The following is a 25793-nucleotide window of genomic DNA, read 5'->3' on the forward strand; positions in this document are numbered from 1 at the left end:
CAAGAAGGGGAAAACAGTTTTGGGAGAGGGGATGTGCACATTGGACTCGTTTGTTTTATTTTGCAATAACAATGTTCACATCATTTGAAACCTTTTTTTTTTTTTAAGTGCAACTATGAAGGATGATAGTAAAACCATTGTGCAAGATACAAAAACTGTAACAATGTTCCATTTAATGACGCTAAACTACCCAACTTCAATTCTTTTAATTGTTATTAGGCACTCAATAATTGTGGTGATGATACCAAGAATGCCTCATAAGTGATTATTTGTAGCCTATTTGAGGAAGTCTGAAGACAAAACTTTCGGGTTAGCCCCTGTTCTTTCACAATAAGTGTGTTCTGGGTTCTTTTACATGCACTGCTACCAATCCTAGTACACGAGACCTATTGCTGTAAGGACAAGGCAATGATTGTCAGGTATCTTACTAAAGGTCACAAGTGCCAAGACTGGGACTCGAACCCACAATTTGCTGATCACCTGAGAGCTAGAGTCCAGTGCTCTTAACCGCTCAGCCATGATTATTTTGGGGGTTTTCCCTCAATTCCTTTTCAAACTTTTCAAAGATTTCTGAAACAAGAATGAACCACAAAAAAGACACAATCCTGCTGTTTAATTGTTTATTTTAAAGTAACAGTTAATAACACACATTGCAAATTAGCAATTTTCACGCATCTGAAAAAATAGAATCACTTAATCATTTTCTGCAAGGTATATCAACATTTGGCAGCAAAACAAACCTTCATGAATGTACGAGAAAATTTACCTTTAAAAATCATCTAAACCAACCTTCTTAAATGTATTTACAACCAAGGTTTTAAAGTTGGGGTGTCACTCCGTTCTAGTTCCAAGCTTAAGCTTTTACATAAATAAATTTGTTTTAAGAATACAATAAAACCGCTGAATACTAGCCAAACAGTTTGAAATACACCCAATAAATAATACGATTGATACATAAAAATCACAACATCTTCCACACACAAAGCACAGTAAATACAACAAACACAATCCCAAATAAATCTTACTGATTACACAAGCTCAAACAATTAATTTAAACAATAAAATATGACAACAACTCAACATTTTGATGCAGCTCTAAAATATACGAACAATTTCTTTTTGAAAGTTGACAATAAATTTGATGGTAAATAACTTCAAACCTTTGGTGCAAAAACTGATAGATTTTCTTTTAAATATTTGACTTTGAATAACTCATTTAACCCAGAGGCAGACTTTTGTTGGTATTTAAATGATTTATGGACAAACATTATGATTCAAATGGATTCACATTGTTATCTTGTCAATCAGATCAGTTCAATGACAAGTTTTGAGGTTCTGGCAGTTGTGTATACCGGTGAGAATTTGGCTACTTTCACATCCATTTACCACAGTGTATGTCACATTTGGGCTGTAGTATGCTACAGAGAGCTACATAATTATGATACTGTGCAAATATTGCGGGTATTAAAAAATTTCTTAAACACAACTTTGATCCCACGTTCACTTCTTAACACATGAAGGAAACAGACAAGCGCATTCCTTGGCCCCGATGTTTGAATACGTGTTAAACTTGCACAATATAATTATGGCTTAGTAACAGACATTTGCAAACAATACTTAAATCTTAAATGCTCAACGGTTTGTACAAGTGCTACACACACAACACACAGGTTAATGCATTAAACTCATCAGTCAGAGAAAAGAAGAAAAAGAAACTAAATAAATAATTTTAAAATGATGAACAAACTGAAGTACTGAATTAAAAAATAAACAGAATAGAACAAACTATCAATTAGAACATATTTTGAGAATTGCGTCTTTCATTCTGATGTTTCATCATTGTATCGTTAAAAGCATGGCATGAATACATTAATAAAATCATCGTCAATAACTGAAATTAATTTATAAACCACACTTCAATACAATCTACATCTGAACAGGAACAAATAAAGGGGAACTACTTTAACCCTAGCAGTGCCCCTCAAAAACAGTAAAATACTACTTTTTGAAAATAAATTGCAAATAAAAACTCTAGAAACAATGTCTGCAGTCATAAAAGTTCAAAGTTGGCTGCCAAAACTTTTGTCACAACTTAAACCTTCGCGAAGGTCAACTGATGGTCACATGGTGTGTTGCACCAATAGAAATGTCTTGTACCTAGGGCTGATTTAATCAGCCATGGTCAACACAGTTTGAAAACTGGGCCGCTTAAAGCCATTATACACTTTCGGTAAACAGTATTGTCCAAGTCCCACACTTCGTGTATCACAACTTATATATAAAATAACAAACCTGTGGAAATTTAGGCTCAATCGGACATCGGAGTCGGGAGAAAATAACGGGAAAACCCACTCCTGTTTTCGCGCGTTTCGCCGTGTCATGACATGTGTTTATAACAAATCCGTAATTCTCGTTAACGAGAATTTATATTGTTTTACCGTTTTCTCAAAAAGTAAAGCATTTCATGGACTAATATTTCAAGAGATGTCTTTCACCATTACCTTCTGTAAACCCTGTAAATTATTTGTAAATCTGTGAACTTTTTTTTTTTTTTCTGTACCGAAAGGGTCCAATGGCTTTAAATCGACTGTGACACTGCTAGGATTAAATGATTTACATGATTTTCTCTTATTAACTTCCTTGACTTATTTGTGCATAAAATAACAACCTTTAGCCACCATTTTATAAAGAATATTGAATCAGAACTGCTGGAAATTGGACCTTTGCGTCTTAATGCACAGTGGTCAGGACAAACACCCAACACAGTGTCATCTTTTACATGAATACAAACAAATCTGGTGTTTAAAAGAAACCCAATTAAACACCATTGAACAAATGTTCTGGAATACAGGTATCATCAATATATAAATAATAAAAATGGTTAAAATAAGCTATATACAATTAAGGAAACTGTGCCTAAACTGGTATGAGCCTCTCAAAATGTTCAACAAAATTATAAATAAAATGGATAAGTCATGAAAATGAAGCACAAATAATGATTTGTCAGCAAAATAATCACAAATATTTCTTTTAAAACAGACTCTTTTAGTTTCTTCAAATAAATAACTTCAGCTGATATCTCAAAGAGTCAGGAAATATTGCCTTTTTGCTTTGCTACATTGCAGTTTAAGTCTTTCAATAATTTGTTAGCATTTACAGTACAGTGCAGGAAGAACAAATATGGAATGCTGGTATTTGGTGGGTTATTCAGTCATTTGGACGGAAACCTAAACAAAAGATTGCTTGATTTCTCTCTCAAAGATTTCAACAATAGTTTCAATTAATGATAATTTATAAGTGAAGACATTAAAATATTCATAGTGGTCCTTAGTTAAAAAGGTGTTATTGTTTGCACACACATTGTGGTACTAATAAAACTATTCGAAGTAATCTAAAACACCTCAAGTATTAAATTTGACATTTCTATGGAATTTAAACTGATAATAAAATCTGTTCCCTTTGTAGTTTCTCATTAATAATAAAATCATAACATAAGCTTACAAAGATACCCTGTATTTTATAACAGAAATACACCCTGGTGATATTAAGTCTTTCCAAAATTTGAAAACCTAAGAAATATTATTGAAGATGGATTGCTCAGACTGAGGATGCTGACAATTTTAATGAGCCAGTTGCAAAATAAAAATTTAGTAAAGTCTGGTTCATTGACTTGGTTTGTCACACAAGTAAACACTCAAATTGGATTCACCAGACTAAAGACAGGGTTACCATGTCACAATGGTTCGGGCCATCATTTGTATAACAACCATCAGGGCCAAACTTCATGGCTCTGATCAATACCACTGAATTCTGCGTTTACGATCACCATTCTCCACTTACATGCAAGCGCTTAATATCTGCAATAGTCAAACTCGCAAATGGCTTCTGGTTGTGTCTTTTTTATTGCTTTCATAAGTTACATGAAGTTGCATTTATTATTAAAAAAGAAATGTTCTAATTTGGTAGTGCTAGCTTAAGTCATGGCCTGTAAAGACAGCTGGATTTCAACTTAGATTTTAAAACAGCTTCCTTTGATGATGTCAGAGATTTGGTAAATTAATCAGAAATTAATCATTAAAAGGTTGTCACTCAAACTATAGACTTTCCTAAAGTACAGAACGGAAAAGTCTCTCAATGTCTCTCCAACTCCACATAACAAATATGGACCACTTGAAATTTACTTTAAAAAAATCTTTTTACTTTAAGTATTTTTGTTACTGTTTAACAGTGGTAAAAACTCAGGGATTTTAAGGTACGTTGACGTACACAAATGACTATGAACGAACAGTTGTAACTGTTAACAAATATAAGGCATCTTAGTTTGTTAAACTCATAAATCTTGCAATTTGAGCATTTTGTTGAGTTTTATGGAAGTATTTAATCTTTAAAAAGTTTCATGAGCAATTTTTATTGGAAGTTTTTAAGCACACAAGTTTAATTTTTTTTTAATGATATTTCAATAAGTTGATGAGTAACTGCTGTTTTTTTTTTTACGGGAAACTCTGAAACCTCACAATCAGCTTTCACTGGACTCATCATGTTAAACTTAACGATATATCTTAATTATCCACAATTTTTTTGCTGTTGAATAAACCTTTATTAAGTAAGCTTCCACCATCTTTGTCAAGTCCCCTATTCATGTATATTATATATAATAGCAATCATCAATACGGGGGGCCAGACTACTTCATGAATCAAGCCTCACTTTGATTACATTGGTTTGAATGAGCGGAGTAAATAGCTGCACCTTGATAAAGAACCACAATAAAGGCATGGCAGGAATCACTGAATGATCTGGACTCCCACCTTCTTTTCTTTAACTAACCTCAGATTCTCGCATCTCCCTTATATTTGGCCTGTACATGGAAGAAGTCATCTGGAACGCTTTCTCCAGCCTCGGTGGTGATGCTGCCTCTACTGATACGAGTTATCTTGGATGCCTCGTGGCGTTTAAGGAAACGCTCCAAGGTATCCCAACCACCTCCGACTCTCACCATCACATGCCTCCCTCGAAGCATCTGAGAAAGAAATTTGTTATAATAACATACATTCATCAATGGTTTATTATAAAATTTACAAATCGCTGCAACAGCTGAATTGCAAATAAATTTACAACAAAAGTATTTCAAAAGAAAACAAATTCACAACAGAAAAAAACGAGTTTAAAACAAAACAAAACAAAAACCTAAGAAAATCCGCACATTTATGACCATGACAAAAAAACCAGCATAAGAAAAGACGTGGGATCAGGTTGGCTCAGTGGATTCCTTTTCCTGCCTTTCACCTCGTGGACCCTGGTTTGAATCCCACCTCAGACCACCTCGGAACATGGCATGTGGTTTGGGTTTTCAGTCCCAACCTGCTTGATTGCGTGGGTTTTCCCCATTGGGGTTTTCCTCCCACATCTAAAACTGAACTTTTCTTCTTGTTTCCTATCCATCCTGTTATTGGCACTAATGTGCTGTTGGATGTGTAATCAAATCAAATAAAAATAACTGAATGCTAGACTCACCCTGATGAAGACCATCTTTCCTCCAATGTTGTACTTGCCTTCTGATACCCGTCGTATATCGAGCTCAAAGTCACACTGCTTAGCAACATTCATCACCTGAATAATGAAACAATCCAAAACAAATAGTTCACAACAGATCTAACGATTTGTAGAATATTTCAGAAAATACAGCCATTAGAGAAGAGTATGACATCAAATTCCTTAGAGAATTGAACCTGTGACCTCCAAATAAACCTATCAGAGCCCAATCAACTATCAGAGCCCAATCAACTAAGCTATCTAGCTCTAAAGTTGTCAGTCTTCATATTTTTTCAATATCTTTGTTTTGAGATGCCAGTTTGGCGATGCAAAGTTTGATTCCCTCATAAAGTATGCTACAAGATGAAACAAACTGCCATCTGGACAAGGTGACGAAATTTAACATCACATAAATTTGTCTTTTTAGTACCTGTCATGAAACTAGCGGTAAGTCGCTTTAAACAAATTGTAAAATCATTCAATTTTCAAGGACGGCAACAAAATATATTTTTTTAATGAAGACTGACCTCAGTATCCAGTAAGCTGACAGATTTCTTTTTTACTGCGGAGGCTGGACGAGGATTCTGCTGTTCTTTTTCAATTTCTTTCTCTAGTTTAACAAGGCCTGGTGGGTCGATACCGTACCTGCCCGCTAAGCGAGCAAGCTCGTAAACACACACTAACACATTCTGGGGAGTCTTCTGGAGAACTAGCAAGGGAAAGAAAAAATAATAATATTATCAAATTTATTTATTTATTCTATTTTTTTATTATTTTTATGCAAGTCACCAGACACACAAGGTCTGAAGGCCACTTTAAGGTGTAGGCTACAATCTATTTTCTCAAGGGGCCGTTACCATCTACTCCTGGGGCCAAAACAGGGTTACCCCCTTTAAAGTCCATACAGATGTACTCTTGGGTGTAATAACAATAGAAGGTCAGACCTGGAACTTCGCTCTTGAAGGGGGGCAACAATTTCCCTCTCTGGTCAGGAGCACTTCTATGAAGAAAATGTCAAATTGTTTTGAAACCTTACAAAGAGTAAGGCAAAGAGTAAATGCACAGGGCACCAAAGCAATTGCTGTTGGTGCCGTGGGTCATATTGAGGCTTGTTAAGGTACTTGGTAGGAACTTTTAAACATTGTTTCAAAGCGCCTTACAATATTACTACCCCTGTTATGCATTCCTGAAACCATCTCAGCTCCTTAGGAGTATGCACCACCGGCAGCCAAATTGGCAATTGGCGCACAGGTTGCTAATCATTAACATCAACAATCTCTACTGTTGCTGGTACCCATTTACTTCTGGGCGATGAGAATCAACAAATGTTAAGTGCCTTGCATAAGAACACAGGTATGATGTCATAGAGCTGCTTTTAAGCAGAAAATATTGCACAAATATTGTCTGCTTAGCATTTTAAGATAAGCATAATTTTGCTGTGCTTAGCTACTTTTTGTTCTTCAACAGCTCTAGGCCCAATTTCATAAAGCCTGCAAGCACAAAAATGTTCTAAGCACAGAAGAATCTTGCTTAGCTGAAACTAGGTACCAACCAAAATTCCATAAAGTTTACATTGTTGCAACTGGTTCCCACTCATTTTTTGCTTTGAAAAGAAATTTGCTAAGCAGCATTTTCTGCTTAACAGCTTTATGTAATTGACCCAAGGTCTCAAGCCACAATCTGATGACTCAGCCATCGGAACTTGAGTTCAATGCTCTAGATCGGAAAAAGTTTAAGGATAAAACATTATCAAACTTAGTGATGCAAACTTACCAAATATCTTAATGACAACTAAATTCCTGACAATGTTTTGGCTTTGTTTTCTACATGGATTTGCTTTTCAGTTATTATTCCTATATTAGGAGTGGATCAATCCCAAACAGTAGGCCTATTGTAAAATTCCATCAGACAATCTCAGCAAAATTGGTTGTGACTAATAATTGGATGTGAAAGCGAAACTAAACGGGCAATCAAAAAAAGAGAGAGGTATTTCCTAAAGGGGAAATGAATTACTTCCTGATAGGAAACTCAATCAAATTAAAGTCCCTTTACTGAGATAATTGTTTGAACAATTTTGTACCCTCACATTATCTCTCTATAAAAAGATTCGGACCAAATTGAATAAAAATTGTGACACAGGCCTTCTTTACAGAACCAGCCATTTGCAATCCTTATGGTTTTTATCATAAAATGGGGACTATCGACATGATCACAGGAGGCAACTAGTTACCTTTTGTTCTTGTTCAAGAACAAATACCGCCTGTTACCTAATAGCTTTAATGAAATGTTTACTTTAGCTTCATCAATACATTCCTATGGTACTCGTAAAGCATTGAAGGGGGATCTGTATGTCAATCACAATAGAACTTCAATTCATAAAAATAGCGTTGTGCAACGAGGAGTAGAATATTGGAATAGTCTTCCCATACATTTTAAGCAACCTTCTACAATCAGTACATTTTCAAGAAAACTTAAACACTACTTGCTAGATACTTATCTGTAATGCCATCAAAATCTAATGTTGTTCTTTTTAATCGTTTGCTTTGTTTGGTCTCAGCTGTCAGCTTGTGTATACCTGTGTGTCTGTTTTGTCTCTCAAATAGGGAATACTTTGGTACACTAGTAGTAATCGGCGTCTTACTTCACGAAAGCGAGATGTCGGTTTTTTTTTTTTTTTTTTTTTTTTTTTTTTCATACTGTTGCATTATTTTGTTCTCTGATTTTTATCATCATTGATATTAGGCAAATTTATGTACAATTTAATCGGCAGTCACTCTACCTGTATTTTCGAAAAAACTACAAAAACTACTACTCAAATGCATATTCCTTATAACCCTATAATTCATGACTTTAATAGTACGAGTCCATTTAATGATGACTCGCCTTTGTGTTGCTTGTAGGCCTACACCTATCGTCTGACCATGTTGTCCCTTGTCTTTGTCTTTGTTTGTGTTCCTTGGTATCATGTTTGTCTGTCAATAGGTTAGGGCACAAAAGCATTTTGCTTAACCTTACACCTAAATGTTGTCTTTAAATACTACTTGTTTATTTCTTTTGAAGTATTGTGTACCTAATCATACCTCATACTATATTGCTTGTTTTAATTTTGACATAAATGTACGCTATTGTGTTATTGTTTTGTATGACAGCATTGAAATAAATGTACTGAATATATGTAGTTTTCATAAAAAAAAAAAAAATAAATAAAAAAATAAAAAAAAAAGCACGAGTGCACTGGCCAACGCAGTGACATCCATCCAGGTACTTTTTGTACACTTTGATACATAGAAGCCATGTTACGAACGAACTCGCGACAATTTCTCTTGAAAAAGTATTTCGCGGATTCTAACTTTGGAAAATCAGAGTTTCAGGATGTTTTTGGAGATGATAGTGACGATAATACTTTAGTTGGGTTACGTCTATTGATATTGGGCCAGATATCAGACACGTATCTATCGCAACTGTGGCGAATCTGACGTTGGCGATGGCATCGTTCCTACGCAACGAGGGGAACAGGGTAGAACAGGCCAAGGCGTTGGGGATGCTTTTAGGCGTGCTTTGGAAGTGTGTGTTCGATAATTTATGCATTCAATATCAATTCTGTTTGGGCTACCTGGTTGCCAGTATTATCTTTACCTTTGTCTGATTTTGCATTTTGCAACAAAAAAATTCCTTCACAAAGTATGTGGAGTAGTGTGTGTAATAAATTATAGCATGCACATGGTTAAAGGGATTGAAGACTTACCTAGGCCATCGGTTTCAAATAGGCAAGTGTCTTCAAGACCAATGTCCCTACACCAGGATAAGAAAGTTGCCACATTGTCACGAGCAAAGAAGGATTCTGCAGCCGCATTCTGCCTGTACTTCAGCTTCTTCACTGGCATTTTCTAAATCAACAAAGACAAAAAGTGTTTACGGGCAAAGTCATGAAATTAAACAAAACATTTAGATGCAAAAAGATGATTTTTTTAAACAATTTCTTGAAGATGATTAGAGATTGCGCTTCTCTTAGGTAGTGGGAAAAACATTCCACAAACATGGCCTTACAACACAGTAGGAATTGTCACAAAAAGAGCTAGATTTGAGGACAGCCTGGTGATAAGTATGGGATCTAAGGACATGGTTATGAAAATTTCAGTATTGTATAAAACAATGCCACCAGACAAATATTAAGGAACTAAATGTTTAACACATTGGTTTTAGAATATTATATTTAACAGTTGGGTTCTGTTCGGTTATCACTGTAACAATGTTTTGACATGTAGATGGTCAAGTAACGCTTCAACGTAACTAAGCATTACATTTCTTTTTTTTTAAGAACGCAAAAGACAAAAAAAAGACTTTGTATAGGGCGTTTTTACTAAGCAGTTTCAAAGAATTCTTTTACGTCCTTCCGTCACCTTTTGAACCTTAACACGATTACTCACCCCTATAGATTTCCCTGCTCGCTGACATTCCACAGCCTTGTCTTGTATCAGCTGTGCTAATTTGCATAGAAGTACACCATTGGCTATTGAACCCACAAGACCAGTGGCGGTTATTTTTTCCCCTGTTGTTTGGAAAAATATAAACAAAACACCCAATAAACTCATAAGGTTTCAAAGATTTCTGGTTTTAAAACTTAAAAAAAAGCAGTTGGTAAAATTGAATGTCAGAGCTAGGCAAAGTTGCACCTACAATGTATACCAGCAAAACAGAACGCTATGAAAAAGCTCCTTTACCTAGTTTGGGTGCTTAACAGTAATCCTAACAAATAAGAGCTTTCGTTGAAAATATATCCCCTCCACTTTTTGCAATTTGTTTGTACAAGCATGCTGCTGATACTTCATGTTTATTGATTTGATTTTGTTATTGCTAGTTGTTAATAATCTGCTTTCATAATTATTGTTAAAGATTTCCTATTTCGGCCTTTGGCCGCAGTGGAATGTTTCCTACCATATTTTCTATCACAGCTACATGTAAATTGGTTGAAACTTCGGGTGCACATCAAATAATACACTCATTTACTTTTTTCAATATTATTTGACTTTGAGGTTGGGGGAGGGGGAGCTTCCACGTTACCCCTATGCCCCGTACTGGTTACCCAGCTTAAGCTATGGCATGTTTCTATCTCTTACCAAGTACCCGTGTCAGCCATTCTGATAAATCTTCTTTCAATGGTACAAGGCTTTCTTCAGCGCCTCTCGCTATCTCTTGGAAGTATTCATCGCCCTCTGATGAACAGTCAAGATCGTCCATTTTGACATCAGACTGTCCATGCAAATCCTGTAAGTGTAAATTTATTCATAAATAATTAAAGACGTCAATGCAATTTGTGTTACATGGAACCCTGGAGGCAGTGGTCCTGCTGGTCTTGGTGCCTGGTGACACTTCAAAGGTTTCACAAATACTTAAAGTCACCTGGAAATAGAATTTTTTTCACGAACAATAAAACAATTTTTTAGTAATTGTTTGTCATGATTTATATGTTTAAAAAATATATAAAGTTGTTTGGGGGGCTGACTCCGCCTACCCCTTTTGTGACGTCAATCGAGGCAGACTTTGCCTGCAATGCGTATAGTAAACACACGTGCAAAGTACATGTACGTCCAAGTCGTGAGTTGGTACATTTCAAAAAGTGTTTTTCTGCATTCAGCAGCAATACACCTGGTCGGCATTGCGGAAAAAAACAAAAACAATTTTTTTGAAACGTACAAACTCATGATTTGGTCCGTACATGTACTTTGCAATTGTGTTTACTCTACGCATTACAGGCACAGTCTGCCTCAATTGACGTCACAAACAGCACCCTCTCGGGTCGGGGTCTACTCTTAAATTTGTAAATAACATAAGAACTGATTTTTTAAAACCTTAGTTAACTGTTTATTCACATTCCACTCATCAAAACACATATATTAGTGACAAAAGCTTTATTTTGAAAAATACCACTTCCAGGTGACTTTAAAATTCAAACTGCCCTTTGTAAAATAGTATGCAAATGGCCTAGACATAGTGGGGCATTGTACTCCTTTTTTAATATTTTGACTTCAGCTGTCCTGCAGTCGTGCTAGCTACATGTAGTTTGACCACAGATCTGTCAAAACTTCGAAAAAACTGTTCTCAAGTCTCACAGATAAAATTCTACTTTAGACAAAATTGCATTTGGGAATATAGATTATTAGGCCTATTACTTTAAAAAAACATTTTCTCAGCAATGTGTGATAAGTGTGACGAGGGGAAAAATTCTATCCTATTCAGTATACTCAGGCGTGATGCTTCGTTTTAAGTGAAGGACAAGAGCACCAAGGTGTTTTATCCTTTGATTTGTAAAGGGCACCTCTATTTATTATTATTATTATTGGTTTATTAAAAATGCAAACATGGCGGCCAAAAAGCCGAATTGCAGATGCATATATATATATACAAAGAGTAAAAATACAATAATTATTACTATAAATCTATTAAAATTTGAGACAAAAACATTAAACATATTCATATTACACAAGGGAACAGGTATAAAAATAAACCAAAAAGGAACTACAAATACCCCAAAAAGACGCCGAGAAAAGGCATTTAAATTTTTATTTTGTTTCAAGAGCACCAAGGCAGTTACCAGAGAGGCGTTGAGGCAATCAGCCTACCTACTGCCAATTTTAAAGAATTGTTAGGCCTTTGGCTGCTGGACTTTATTTGGTTCCCTTTTTTCATTTTCAAAACATCTATAGGCTAACTCTCAAAAAAATGGGTAGCTAGCAAAAAAATTAAATTTTGACATTTAAAAATTAAACTGCAACTTTCAAGCGAGTTGCACAGACAAAACTCTCATGCACAGTTTTTTTTTCAAAGGAACTTTAAAAAAAATAATTGCATTAAATAAAATTGGTCAGGGACGTTGTCAAGACCAGATAACTTTCTGTACGTTTACATTTACGTTTACGTTGATACTCGGCAGAATCCTTAAGTGAGGACGTAAGGCCCAGGGTGCTTGATTGTTGATGCAGTGCAGATCGGACACAAAAGTGCTAACACTTTTAACAGAGAAACAAAACTGAAGAAACTGAAGGTGATGAAGACAAGACAACTGGAAGTGGAACTCAACTGGTGCTAGACAAAGTGCAAGTAAAAACTGGGCTGCTGCTCACCACTTGTTCACTCATTTTTACAAAAAGGGATATCTCATTGAGGTAAATTGGATACTATATTATTTCGTATCGAATGACCAAGTGGTGGCGCCATATGGAAACTTTTCCTGAAGACCGTCCGTAGACCCGAAAATTGCAATTATTTTCATAAAAATTTGGACACAGTGGGTGGCAGTTCCTCTCTCTGACTCTTTACTTTAGGCTGTTTCAGTCAAATTTAATGCAGGTGATTTTTTCTCTGACAAGATGTGGTCTGTTAAGGTGTATTCTTAGAAGTAAAAATCAATTTAAAATTTTGAAATCGGATGATTGGTTGCAGAGATATACCGTTTTTAATGAGCGTGGATCGTGAAAAAAACGTACCCGTGTTCAAGTTCAATTCTTATGTTTTTCTTCATATCGGCCACGGCCAAGTTTAATGCACAGCCTATGGCAATAAAGGGCGCACACTAGGCGAGCGCCCTCTATCAATGAGGAGGTTTACAAACTGTGCTTTGAGGCGCTAGTATGATTTTTTATGAACGGCAAAAAGTGATTTTTGTGAATCAAACTGAGGAGCGGCATCGTGGGGGAAATTGTTAACTATAAAAATTAAATATGTGTTAAGTTTTGCAGGTGTTTGTGTGAATATTCTTTATTAATTATGTCAACAAATAGCATTATTAAATTAACCAGAATGGAATAAAATTAAAGAGTTTATGACTGGTGTTTTCTTTAATTTAAGATCAGTTGATCCTTTGATTTAAAATTGTAGCATTAACACAGTAAAAATTTAGAACAATCTTTAAAAAACTTGAGGATGAAGGCATTGGTATACATTGATTATTTTTGTTATATTTACAAAGACAATTTCTAAAAACCAATATACAATCAATTTTTTTGTTCAACTTTCGTTTCAATTAGTATAGGCCTTTAAAAGTATATAACAATACTAGTTTCTTTTGACTCAAGATGAGCAGTCTGTTATTATCAATTCAGAACGTAGGAATTATCAAAGACACAAGATCGGGCAGCTTTCCAGCTTTCTATTATTAGAGCCCCGGCCTATCAAACTTATTGTAACACACGCCCTCTTGTGGTGGCACATCACGGAAACACGAAGATGTACGAGTACGACGTACGTGTATAATCGTGCGTATTTAGGACAACTTTGCAAGAAATGGTCTAACAAAACCTTTCGGCGGGAGAAGAAAACATAATCAAATTACACCAAATTTTCACAAGTTAAACTTAAATGTATGGGAATTAGCACTGACAAAGTCGCATTCAATTTTGATGATTGTCTCTGGAAGAAATCTTGATTCAAAAAATGAAAAACGCCGACAAAAATAGGTTTTTATAGTAAAAGCTATGCGACTAGCTGTACGATGTGCGGAATTTTATCGGCTACACGATGATGTAATTGTTATCTCATTTTGTGTAAACATGTGCTCCCGCATCGCAAAAAACCGTCTTCGGGCTTCTTCGGCGCTTTCCGAAGATTTCCGAAATCCGTTGTCCACGGGGTTCAAAGTTGACGTCATGCACAAACGAATGGGCGCTGCACGCTAGGCCAGGCCTCTGTTTTTTGTCGTTGCTCTCGTTTTTTTACAATATCTCCGAAACTATTCATCCGATTTCGAATATTTTTAAAATGTAAGCACGAGGAGAGAATGCTCCTGCCTGCTGTCAAGTCTCATAGTTGTGAGTTGTACAAAATGTGAGTTATGATTTAATATATTTCGTTCTTTTTTTTCGGGGCTGTGTGTGTGTGTGTTTTGGTACACGTAAAATCAACTTGATGAAACTGCCTATTTACTTTGTCTTTTATGATGTCATTCTTAAATTCTTTGTATACTGGACAAGTACAACAAGGATATATTTAATTGTACCTAACTAAATAAAGAGAGTTAAGGTGGCAGTGGTCAGTTTCGGTTACACTTTACAGCATGCATTGAGAAAGGACCCACTTCCATGGTTACAGCTTTTTGTCAAAACGAAAATATTTGATATTTATTGTTTTGTTGTTCAATAAAATTAAAAAAAGCAAAAACAACCCCACAGAAAAATAGCCTAAACAGTCAAAACAAAAAAGCAAACAGTTGGATAAATTCAATCTTTAAGCTCATTGAGCAATTCAGTAAGACTAAAGAGGACCTACCTTTTCAAGAAATCGTAACTAAGCGCTGTTAAGTTCCAAGCATTTTGCGATGTTTCGTGGTTGACGTTTCGTCTGCTTCGCTCGTTTGTTATTTACCAGTCTGGCAACTTTTACGTTCCGTGACACATTATTGAACCGTGACTTGAGTTGGGAGCCAGACGAACTAGGCTGTCAGTGTCAGTGTGGCGCCCTCAACGGTCCACCAACCTACTTTTGTTGCGTGACTCCTCTTTGTGTCATCCTCATTGCATTGATCCATCGATGATGAATGATTGATGATTTGGCGCAAGATTTTGCTCATTGGATTCCTTCGGATTAGAGCATCATGCACTAGCCCCACCCTACCTCCATTATAACCAAAATAATCTAAACCAAGGGGCAAGATAGACAATTTGTGAAAAAGAAAGAAGAAAAAAGCTTGATCAGGGAATCCATCAAAAAAAATAAAAAATTAGAAAGTAAAGAAGTATCTGATGGTTCAACTTCCTCAATGATGCAGGTGTATAGGATATAAGAGTACAATGAAGAGCTAAACCACAATGAACAACTTTCATCTATAATCATATCGTTTCATTTTCCAGTTGTAAACATCATTAACAACTTTTGTTATATTTTGTTCTTTTTGGTGGTGAATTCCATATTTGAGTGTCGAAAAGAAACACACCCTAGGCATACAAGGCAACCTAAAATAAATTTCATCATTTTAGGTTCAGTTGAGATGTTGAAAGAAGATAAGTTGGTTTCTGTCAGGATTTTTTCAGGGTTTGTTTTTGTTGGTCAAACAAGGCCAGGTGGTTTTGTGAAACATTCACAGGAAGGCCCTATTTCAGAAATAAATAATTTTTTAATGCGTTGACACTTTCCGCGATGAGCTCTCAGACTGGCTCATTCCCACCCTTCAAAACAATTAATAGCCAATCAGGTACTCCCCTTCATTAAAGTTACAAAGAAACAACATAAAGTACAGCTCCTTCTATATGACTCTCATTTCATCTCAGAATTTTAATCAGTTGACTGTTCAACAGTTTAAAGACGACCATTGTTAACAATTTTCAAATTAATGTTAACTAACAGTTAGTTTCAATAAATTATATTAGTTCATCAATCAATCCCAACAATTTTCTTAAGTTTTTCAGAATCTTTAAGAAAAAATAAATATAATAGCAAATATTAACATTTCCGTATTATTATAAGGCACATTATTGGAACTACCGAGCTCTCTATTACACAGTGGTTTGTGGTCTTGTTTGAGGGTTATGTTAGTAAATACCTTTGATGAATAATACTAAAAGACCATTCCAGTCTCAACTGTGGTGGAATTGATGGGCTATTTGATTAATTATTATTACTTGAAATTTGGCCCTGCTGTTAATTTGATTATTGTTTCTACAATTAAACCAAGAAGTTGTACTGATGAATGAAATTTGAGTGTTTAATTGTTGATGGAATTTGTTTTCACATTTAATTACAAAATCAGGGGGGGGGGGGCTCAATGTTGTTTGGAAGATTTCTTGTTTTTAAATCATACAAATGGAAGGCATTAACTTTTGCATTCTTGTGTGAATGATAGAAGATAATTAGATAGAATTAATTTATAAATAAATGAATTTTCAACCAAAATCCAACAAAACCTTCATATTCCAAACCACATGCAAAGTAATGTGGTGTCCAGTGAAAAATTAGAATTCAACAAAAACCACAAATAACTTATTTATTTTTATGAGACAATGTGGTTTTACCAACTTGTTCCATGTAAACAGATAATGCATTACTGTTTTAAATCTTGGACCAGCCATTTTTTATTACATTTTATGAATGTTCAAGCATTGCTAGAATGTTTAAACTCGTAAAAAAAAACTACTAGAAAAAATCCTCTCTGAAAAGAGGATTTTGTTAAATAAATTTCTAATTTAAAAGGAAAAAGAAATAATAAGCTTACAATTCCCAAGAATGGAATAAATCTTCTCATAAACTAACTTCAGCTCCATGTAATCAAATGTTTCAACATCTATAAGGAAAATATTCAAGTTGAGATTTCTCTGCAGTAAATACCCTTTGAGCCGAAGCTGTACTCTTTAAATAAAATGGCAACAATTGCAACACAGTTGCTTGATGGGATGTGTGTTTTCTTCAGTAAAATACTTAAAGACTTATTTAAAGGTTTGGAGGTACAAGAAAATCTTATTTGCAGTGACACTGAGTACTGAAACTTTCCAGTGAGTGTGTGGATCTCGTGGAGCATAACGCTTAAAATTTCTCAGAACCAAACAAGAGAATCATTATTGTGACATTGTGGGTAAACCTCATGTTCTCCTTAGAACCAAACACTTTACTACATTTTGAGTAAACCTCTAATTCTTCTTAGGACCACAAACTCACAGAAGCAATGGACATTTTGAGTTAACCTCCGGTTGTCTTAGAACCAAACACTCAATGAAACCTGCATTTTGTTTAAAATACTTGGCGTAATATACCCCTTGGTCTTTTCTTTGAAAATGATCTCAAAGAGAAGAGGTTTATTCATAATACTAGCCCCCAAATAAGCACAGACGGCTGACCAGTCCGTCAAATGTAACCAAACAATTTAAATTAGTATCTACTTCTTCTAGATGACAAGGCACATTTTTAAACAATTACTTCGTCTCTCCTCCGCAATTGTAAAATATAATTTATAAAGTAACACCACAAAGTTCTTTAACATTGTTTTCATCTCATAAGATGCATTGCAAATAATTTTATTATTAATAAATCAACAAGTTTGGTAATATTTTTGTGAGACTTTTAAACAGAATCCTGATTGAAACTGTCGCCGTTATTCCCAGGTTTCCAATTATGAATCCATCCAAATTACAAATAGCCTGTAACGCCTAATATGCAATTTCAATTACAACTCCTTGTGTGCCTGGAAGAAGGACGTAAGAATCTACGCCCTTCTTCCAGGCATACAAAGTACTTGTTTCCAGTAACAAAAGTCTGTAAGCAATAAAATGGCTCCCGACACAAAAAGTGGTACTCCTGTTACATTTTTGTTGCTAGAAGTACCGCAATGAGATGTTTTCCCATTCAATGCAGAATTTAAATTTCCTATGATGACTAATGAATGGCAGAAAACTGATCAAAATTTTTTGAAACAAAGTTTTGCACATTAATTGCTTATGCCATTTCTCCAGTAACTGCGGACTAGTATACACAACAGCTTCCCTTTGGTCATGGATACACTTATTGGCAAAAGGCACTAGCTTTCCTTTCAAATAAATGTACCTAGTATTAATTTTTCTTATTAGGGGTTCAGGGCGGGATGGGGGATACTAATCTCCGATAAAAAGCTTTGAATGGTACATGAGGTAGTATTGTTTTCTTATCTTGGCGGAGGGTTACTGTGTCTTAGTTCTGTGTACGGCCACAGTAGTTCCTTCAATGTCCGCCAAGGTGAATACATAACTGAGTTGGTGCCTTGACAGGCTTCCATTGGAATCACTGTGATGATAACGTAGGTAACGGCAAGTAAGAAGACAAAGACAGTTAGAGTAAGGCGACTGATGTGCACTGCTCTTGGCCAACGGCTTCTAATCTTCTGTAAATGCTGCAAGATCTTGTAGCTACTCAGCAGACTATTTTGCTTTCTAGAATTAAGAGAGAGAGAGAGGGGAGAGAGAGAGAAAAAAAAGTAGATATTTTAACAATTATCTAAATAGTTTTAAATGAGAAAAACACTATTGTTGGGAATAAGGTGAGATGGCACAGAAATAAAACTGACTGTCATAATCACTGATGCAAATTTAACATCAATTAAATCAATACGGTACCCACTACTGAAATATAGGATAACATTTTAAACAACCACAAAACAGCATTCAATAGGGTCTTATGAATTACAGATTCCTCAATTCGCTTCCCAATTTAGAACAGTTAAAATACAAAGATACACTTTAGAAAATAAATACCAGACCAGCTGTAAAGAATGAGTCTACATGTAAAACACTGACTAGGAAAAAAAACAAACTTAAGAGCATAAAAGATATATAAATGACAACAAATATACGCACAAGAATACAATACAAAATCCAGAGAAAAATATATCTAAAAATATGGTACTACAGTTTTAAACCAAAAATAAATAAAATAAACAAAAATGTCTGTACTTTGGAAAATGGGTGAACAAAGTAAGTTTTTGTTTTTATCTGTATACTGTATATATATATATTTTTGTTTACTGTTGACTGATATGAAATGAATTACTCACATATTGGTCTCTTCCTTGTCTTGTTCTTCAGCCTGATCAATCAGATCTTCTAGACTATCACAAAACACCTTCTGCTGCTCTCGTAAATCACTAAACTCCTGAGACACCTGGGTTCTCAGACCTTGCTCAAATCTGCAGACAAAGACAAAGTACATTCCACAATTCATTTTTTATAAAAACAAATCAAATAAAAAACGACCAAAAAGTACCCAGCTGACCAAGATCATCACAATCCTGACTAAACTACAAAGTCGTTTGTTTAAGCCACAAAAAGTCATTGAAAAGATCTGATTTTGGAGACATTTTGGAGAACTAAAATTATGTGGTTCATTTGACGCACTACTTTGTTATTCAGTGTATTTATGAATGAGGCCATTCAATGTTTTAGAATGGAAATTTTGGGTAACAAGGCAGTCAAAATAATATATATTTTGTTTAAAGTCAGCACGCCACCCACAGTGTATGTCCCCTTAATGGTGCCGTACAGACAAATCTGTGAGGTTCCATTATTTCATTATCGGTTTATCTCCCAGATGTGGGCTGGAAGACATCAATACACAGATCCATTATCAGACTTACCCCTTCTGAAAGACTTCCTCCTTTTTCTCACTATTGAGTTCTGCTCCATCTACCTTTGTGAGTTCCTTACGAGACGTCTCAGTATCAATAACCTTAGGGAATGCTGATGATGAGACCATGGGTGTAGATGGGAGTGAGACAGCATGTCGTCTGGATGGACTAGTTGGCGGACTTGATGGACTCGCCCTATCGTGGAGAATGGAAAAACAGATCATCAAAGTCAACAAATACTTTTGTTTCCTGTTAAAAAAATGGCCAACTGTAAATTAAAAGTATCAGTTATTGAAAAGATCAAATATTTGTTCCTGATCAACTGCATGTTTGACTGCTATATCGCCAGACTTCAAGACTTTTATATACCCCTCTATATAAGTGTATGTTCTTTAGAATGAAACTACCTATGAAAATTACATTTTAAAATGTGGCAGCGTTTTAGAGACATCACCGAAAACCTGGAGTTGTAATATCCATGCAGGAAGAATAAGCCGTAGTTGGAATACACAATCTGAGAAACGTTTCATGCAGATACGTTTTGTTAGTTTGAATTGTTTTTGAATCTCTCTCTCTAAAACCACATTTATTTGAAGGGAATCATTTCTCAATATGTTGTACATTATCAATAGCTGCAGTGCTTCTTACAAAGTAAGTTTTGAACAGGAACATATTACTGATTTAATTTCTCCTTGGACGACAAACTTTATTTCTCTGTGTGCATATGCACACATGCACACAAACAATTCCTTAACAAATTTTGTTTCATCTACCAACCCTGTTTTTTCAGCGTGTTATAGGAAAAATACTTTTGTTGACGGGCCCAAGCAATGCAATTTTGTTGTATTATTCATAAATAGTAGATGCTTTTGTACTTGGGTTCCTGATTCTACAAATTTCTTGGTTCTCTTTGAGAGTTTAAAGTTGAATCTTACAGAGGTGCTGCTTTCATTCCATCCAGCAATGGGTGAACTTGAGGTCCGTCATCACTTGACCGTCTCTTGATAACAACAGAGCTATCTGTCCTCAATAAGGGAGAGTGTCTGCCGTTAGAGGAACCTGTGCTTAAACTGCCCGTTAACCTTGCCTTGGCCTCCTGTTTGATAGATGATAAGAATATTGGTTCATTTCATTTGAATGGTTTGGGGAAGTTAATTAAACACTTTCTTCAAATTAAAAATTATTGTGAGTTCATCCACTGAATAGATGCAGACAATGTAGCTCTCTATGGAATATTCAATTATGTCTTATAATCAAATTTGCCCAAATATGCCGAATGTTGTTGAATTTTGTTGGCCAAGTTTGTTCAGTATAAATATCTGCACAAATACTATAAAGCAGAACATTTTTCTTGTTCCTAGAAATGTAGATACTTATTGACCATGGGAAATATGGGAAAGTTTACTTTGAACCATGGGAAATAAGGGGACCTTTACTTTGAACATTTTGGTTGAGTGGTCAAATATTAGGGCCATTTGCGGCAAATACATTGTCATTTTGAAACAATGCCTCCATAGAGAAAACAGCCTCTTATGTGTTCATGTTTACAAAATGTTTATTCTTACCAGTTCATACTTTGTTTCTAGTTCAAGGTGATAACATTCATATAAAGCCTCCACCTACATGTATGACCATTTAGTACGTGATAGTTGTTAAATATTAGTTGACCAGTTAACCTGATAGATGAATGCCTTTTTGGTTAGCAGTCAAATTTCGTGGCTCTGCTTTCTTGCGAAATTCTGCGCTTAAGACCCAAAGAATCACTCTACAAGGTAAGGTAAGCGCAGAATTCTGTGGTAAGCAAAGCCATGAAACTGGGCCCAGTTTTTTGTCAATTATTAAAAACAAAAGTATTATTTATTCTGAGATGAATATCATTATAATTTTACCTGATTGTTTTTCCCCAAAACATACGTATTCCTAAAGGAATCTACACTCAAAAAAGACAGCTAAATTATACAGGATTGTATTATTTATTCTGAGATGAATATCATTATAATTTTACCTGATTGTTTTTCCCCAAAACATACGTATTCCTAAAGGGATCTACACTAAAAAAGGACAGCTAAATTATACAGGATTGACCCCACGGTTTGTCAAAACTGTGGGGCATTCTGTACCAAAATTGTGCAAGTTTGGCAAAAGCACTCTGAACTGAACGGAGGTAAACTGAATTTGTTCTTTGATGTTTATATTTGGTTTGCAATGCTCTACTGTGCAATCGGGAGAAATTTTAAATAATTTTATTCAAAGATTGTTGTCAATGGTCAATATAATATTAAATCTAAACAGTAAGAACTTTTTGTTTGTCTGCGTATTCAGCTGAAGTGTACGCATATCAGCCAGCATTTTGCACCTAACTGTAATGCGGGTAAATGTACATCGCAGAGAGAACCTTGCTATTATGTGAAAGTTAACCTTAAAATCTTCAGTATTGAGAGAACTGCTAAGCTGAACTGACGTCCTCCTTACTGCCCCAGCAAGCCGAGACTGATGCAATAAGAAACCAGAGTTATTCAAAACAATGATACCATGTTAATCATTAGGACCGGACATTCAAATACTACTACACCAATCAATACATGCTTGAACACAGTCATGCTTTGGTTTACTCTCGACTTTGTGGAAAGTTGTGAAGCAATAAGCAGTATTTTGAGAATCCTGCTTAAGCAGGTCTATGAAAGTAGACCCTGATCTCTATTAAGTGTTTCCTTTTCCCCCCAAAAAGTTACAAATATTGTCAGGTCTGGAAACTTGCTCTCTGTAAACTTGTTGATCAACGATCAGCAACAAACACTAGATCTACCACACAAAAAAACCCAGTAACATGTAGGATTGTCCACTTTTGAATCAGAGATATTGAACCAAATCAGAAAAAAACCAATCTAATTTGCTACCAAACACTTCCTTGCATCAAATACAAATCTCATGCAGTAAAACTCACTGAACATTTTTATTCAAATGTGTTGGAAAAACTAGTATTTTCACAAGCAACCTTCATACTAAAAACTATTAACTAGTTTGTTTCTGTGGCGTCTCCACATACTAGTTACCTCTTCTTCATGCAACTAATATTAATTACAGCAGGACAAAACATAAAAACTTCCCGACCCCAAAAAGGGTTAAAAGTAATACACTCATCACAATCTGCACACATACAGACAATTCAAGTTTATGAAAGTAAAATTGGGCTACAGGGGGTTCTTTGGTGACCAGAGGTTGGGAAGGAGGGGGGGGGGGAACTCAAATGGAAGAGGGAGGTTCACAATGTGGTTCGGTAAATAGTGTGAAGGGGTGTAAGTGGCCACTAAGTAACTAATTTTGTTCGGAAATATTAATTTCATCTACTTTTCAAAGTGATGTTACTCAGCCTATGGCCAGGATTTATCTATACCTTATAAAATGAAGTTTTGTAATTAATATGAGGATGATCTATATGAAATAATATTATTAATGGACACAAATTGAGGTTGTACAACGTACTACTCAAAATAACATCAGACAACTAGTTTAAACTATTGTTTACAAAGCTATTCTCAAAACCAATATAGATTTTCTTTTAAAATGACCAACGTGGTCCAATTTAGGTCAAGTAAGTGTTTTTGATCCGTATAGCGGGTGTTTTATCATTTGATTTGGAAAAAGTTTCAGAGGGTTTGAGAGCTCAGGTTGGTCAAGATGGCAAAGGATCCTCAACTCCCAGGGTGTTAACTGTTACATTCCAGAGAATTGAGAGACTTTCCCATCACCATAAACAATAATTATGGGGTAAATTGCCAAGACTTCAGGCCTGGAATTGTGCATGGTATTGGCCTGGGTGCCCCTTCAACAGTTTCCTTAGAGACTTTAAGATTTTCCAATAAAAAAACGACCCTTGCAAAATGAAAATGGCCTTGCCCTCGCAAAGATGAAATTCCAGACCTGGGGCTTGCCCCTGTCAGGAGGATAGAGGGTACCCAGTATAAATCAGGTTGTTAACAGACTCTCTCCCTCACCATCGGAAATAAGGAACAAGGATAGCAACCCAGAGGCTTTCCACTTTGGGTTTTTTCCCTGGACGTAAGACATTATCCTTACCGGTTGGGTTAATGTCATACTAACGCCTGCAGGCTCCGTTTGTGAGCGAGTGTGCTGACCACCGAACGAAACCGACTGATGGTTAGATGAAGCATTAATGGATTAAGCAGGGATTGGTTTTGGCCAATCAGGGAGAAGCAATTATAATTTGAGATGAAATAAAAATATAAAGAGAAAGGGGGTTAGAAAGTGCACGGATTTGTTTAACTTAGTATATTAGGCTGTGCTTCATGGTGCAACGAAAAAGGTTACAACCTGGATTGATTTATTAAACTTAAAACTTCACAGTGCACTTGTTTTGGGTGATAAAAACAGTGATTAGCATTTATACTTTGTGATGACATAAACAAATATCAAAGAAAAAGGGTTAATAATTGCATTGGTTTATTAAACTTAATATTAGGCTGATTTGTGGTGCATTTGTTGTTGGTGATAAAAAACACAATGATAAGCAACACAAATCAACAGGATGAATAGTTTGGTTTCTGAGACAACACTTACCGAAATCAACACAATAATCAACAAAGCATGGTTAAACAGAAATACAGTATTATTGTATGTTTTATAGCATGTTTTAAAACTTCAAAAACGTAACGTAATGTTACTTTTTGATTACAATTTTATTACACAGAACGGTAACCAAGTGAAGATCGTACAAAAGAAAAAGGTGTTTATTAGTGTGTTTGTTAGTTTTATTCTCCTGGTGTAGACTGAGTTGGTTTTACACCACTGCTCTGGAGAAAAAATCAAAACAAACGTCCACATTTGTTGACCTGGAAAACGAGAACTCCTCTTTGATGTCCTACTGTTTGGTGTTGCCATTTTTTTCACTGGATATGGATGAACTTAGTGAGGTATCGGTATTTGCAAAGCCTCTTTGTGAAGAGACTTAAAAACCAGTACCAGGGTTTGCACACAAAGACAGGTCTGAGGCCAGTGGTTTAAGCATCGGGCGAGTAAACCCATGAATGAACAGTTGGGCAGTCTTGAAAAATGAAACCTCATCTTGTAATTAAATAGGCGAGAAAATTTATGCTGACGTTTAAAAGTTGACAATCAAAAGTATTATTGCCCTCCCCCCCAATCCAAGCCCTTGGTAGAGATGATCTTTACACAAAATATTCATGAACCTCCACATGTTCCCTTCCATCAAGCAATGATGAAGTGTCTTGTTTGGATGTGAATGGATGAACATAAAGTTGTTTGTGAATTATGTAAATTGAAGAAAGTCTTGTAAGATTTGCACAGTGGCAAAATGTAAATTGTTTCTGTTCATCTTACATATGTTTTTGGTGAAGAGCTGGACATTGACACATACGAATTAAACAATTTTGATGTTTTGAAAAGAATGTAGATAGATCTAAAGATAAACTGTACGAAAGACAGACAGACAGACAGACAGACTGGCACAGAATTGGACGAACATGCTGACCAGAAACAACTTTCCAAAAAGACACAGTCTCAAAATCGACAAAGATCACAATAAAAAGAGGTAGAAGAGAAAACTTTGTTTACAATTAATAATTAGAAAGACAGTCGATTACTGAAGAAGTACTTGATATAAAAAACCTTCCATGCTTAAGGTTTCAGATCTCAGAGAAAAGACACTAGCGATCAGTGTTTAATATACCTGTGGTGACCCGTATGATGAGCTTAGCAATCCTGCCCCAACAACCGTTGCCACACTTGCACGCCTCCTGCCAGTCTAAAATACATAATGGCACATCCTTTCAACCAATACTGTTTGTGTTCATTATAGTTGGTTATGGTATAAACGACGGTGTCAAGTATGATGGTGAATGCTATGAATGTTTTCATAAAGTGAAATGTAGTGAAGTGCTGTGGTATGATGAAAAGGTACAGTCTTTTCAACTTTGATGAGTTCATGCTGTGCAGCATGCAGTGATGTGATTTATGAGTATGAAGATGAAAGGTTCAGGAGTAAACTTTATGATTGGTGTAATGTTTAAGTGGAAAAAAACCAGCTGAATCCGTAATAAGAGAGTAGAGCGATAGTTTAAAAGATGTGAACAGTTCACTCAAATGAAGATGGCTGACTAAAACAGCTTAGCGCTTTCTTTCATTTGTAAAGATAACTAGGTGTCAAGTTTT

General features: G+C 35.5%; 2 protein-coding genes across 22 annotated transcripts in view; both read right to left on the bottom strand.

The window, feature by feature from the left end:
* Positions 1-606: 606 nt before the first annotated feature.
* Positions 607-14932, bottom strand: LOC139939785 (growth arrest-specific protein 2-like). The gene is made up of 7 exons (XM_071935901.1): positions 14792-14932; positions 10648-10795; positions 9958-10079; positions 9276-9417; positions 6058-6239; positions 5513-5608; positions 607-5018 (listed from the first exon to the last, which is right to left on the bottom strand). The coding sequence occupies exons 2-7, from the start codon at positions 10766-10768 to the stop codon at positions 4827-4829; spliced, it is 855 nt and encodes a 284-aa protein (XP_071792002.1). The 5' UTR covers positions 10769-10795; positions 14792-14932; the 3' UTR covers positions 607-4826.
* Positions 14933-15780: 848 nt separating this feature from the next.
* Positions 15781-25793, bottom strand: part of LOC139939424 (uncharacterized) — an 88111-nt gene continuing 78098 nt past the window's right edge. For 6 of the 21 annotated variants that reach the window (XM_071935308.1, XM_071935309.1, XM_071935302.1 and 3 more), the window contains 7 exons: positions 25312-25386; positions 23682-23756; positions 22023-22094; positions 20540-20700; positions 19614-19799; positions 19035-19166; positions 15781-18414 (listed from right to left, as the gene is read on the bottom strand). In XM_071935308.1, coding sequence (XP_071791409.1) covers positions 18150-18414; positions 19035-19166; positions 19614-19799; positions 20540-20700; positions 22023-22094; positions 23682-23756; positions 25312-25386 — 966 coding nt within the window. In that variant the 3' untranslated portion in view covers positions 15781-18149. The remainder of the gene's footprint in view (positions 18415-19034; positions 19167-19613; positions 19800-20539; positions 20701-22022; positions 22095-23681; positions 23757-25311; positions 25387-25793) is intronic. The other 15 variants (XM_071935318.1, XM_071935317.1, XM_071935313.1 and 12 more) reach the window with 8 other exon arrangements.

Source organism: Asterias amurensis, chromosome 7 (genome assembly GCF_032118995.1).
Source record: "Asterias amurensis chromosome 7, ASM3211899v1".
Taxonomy (NCBI): domain Eukaryota; kingdom Metazoa; phylum Echinodermata; class Asteroidea; order Forcipulatida; family Asteriidae; genus Asterias; species Asterias amurensis.

What these genes read in the sequence shown, in the direction of transcription:
- LOC139939785 (XM_071935901.1), bottom strand. Translation starts at nt 10,768, where the DNA reads ATGGACGATCTTGACTGTTCATCAGAGGGCGATGAATACTTCCAAGAG. An exon ending in GAGCAGGGAAATCTATAGGG is followed by an intron (nt 9,418 to 9,957) that starts GTGAGTAATCGT and finishes TTGTTGATTTAG; the next exon opens with AAAATGCCAGTGAAGAAGCT. An exon ending in TCAGCTTACTGGATACTGAG is followed by an intron (nt 5,609 to 6,057) that starts GTCAGTCTTCAT and finishes TTCATTATTCAG; the next exon opens with GTGATGAATGTTGCTAAGCA.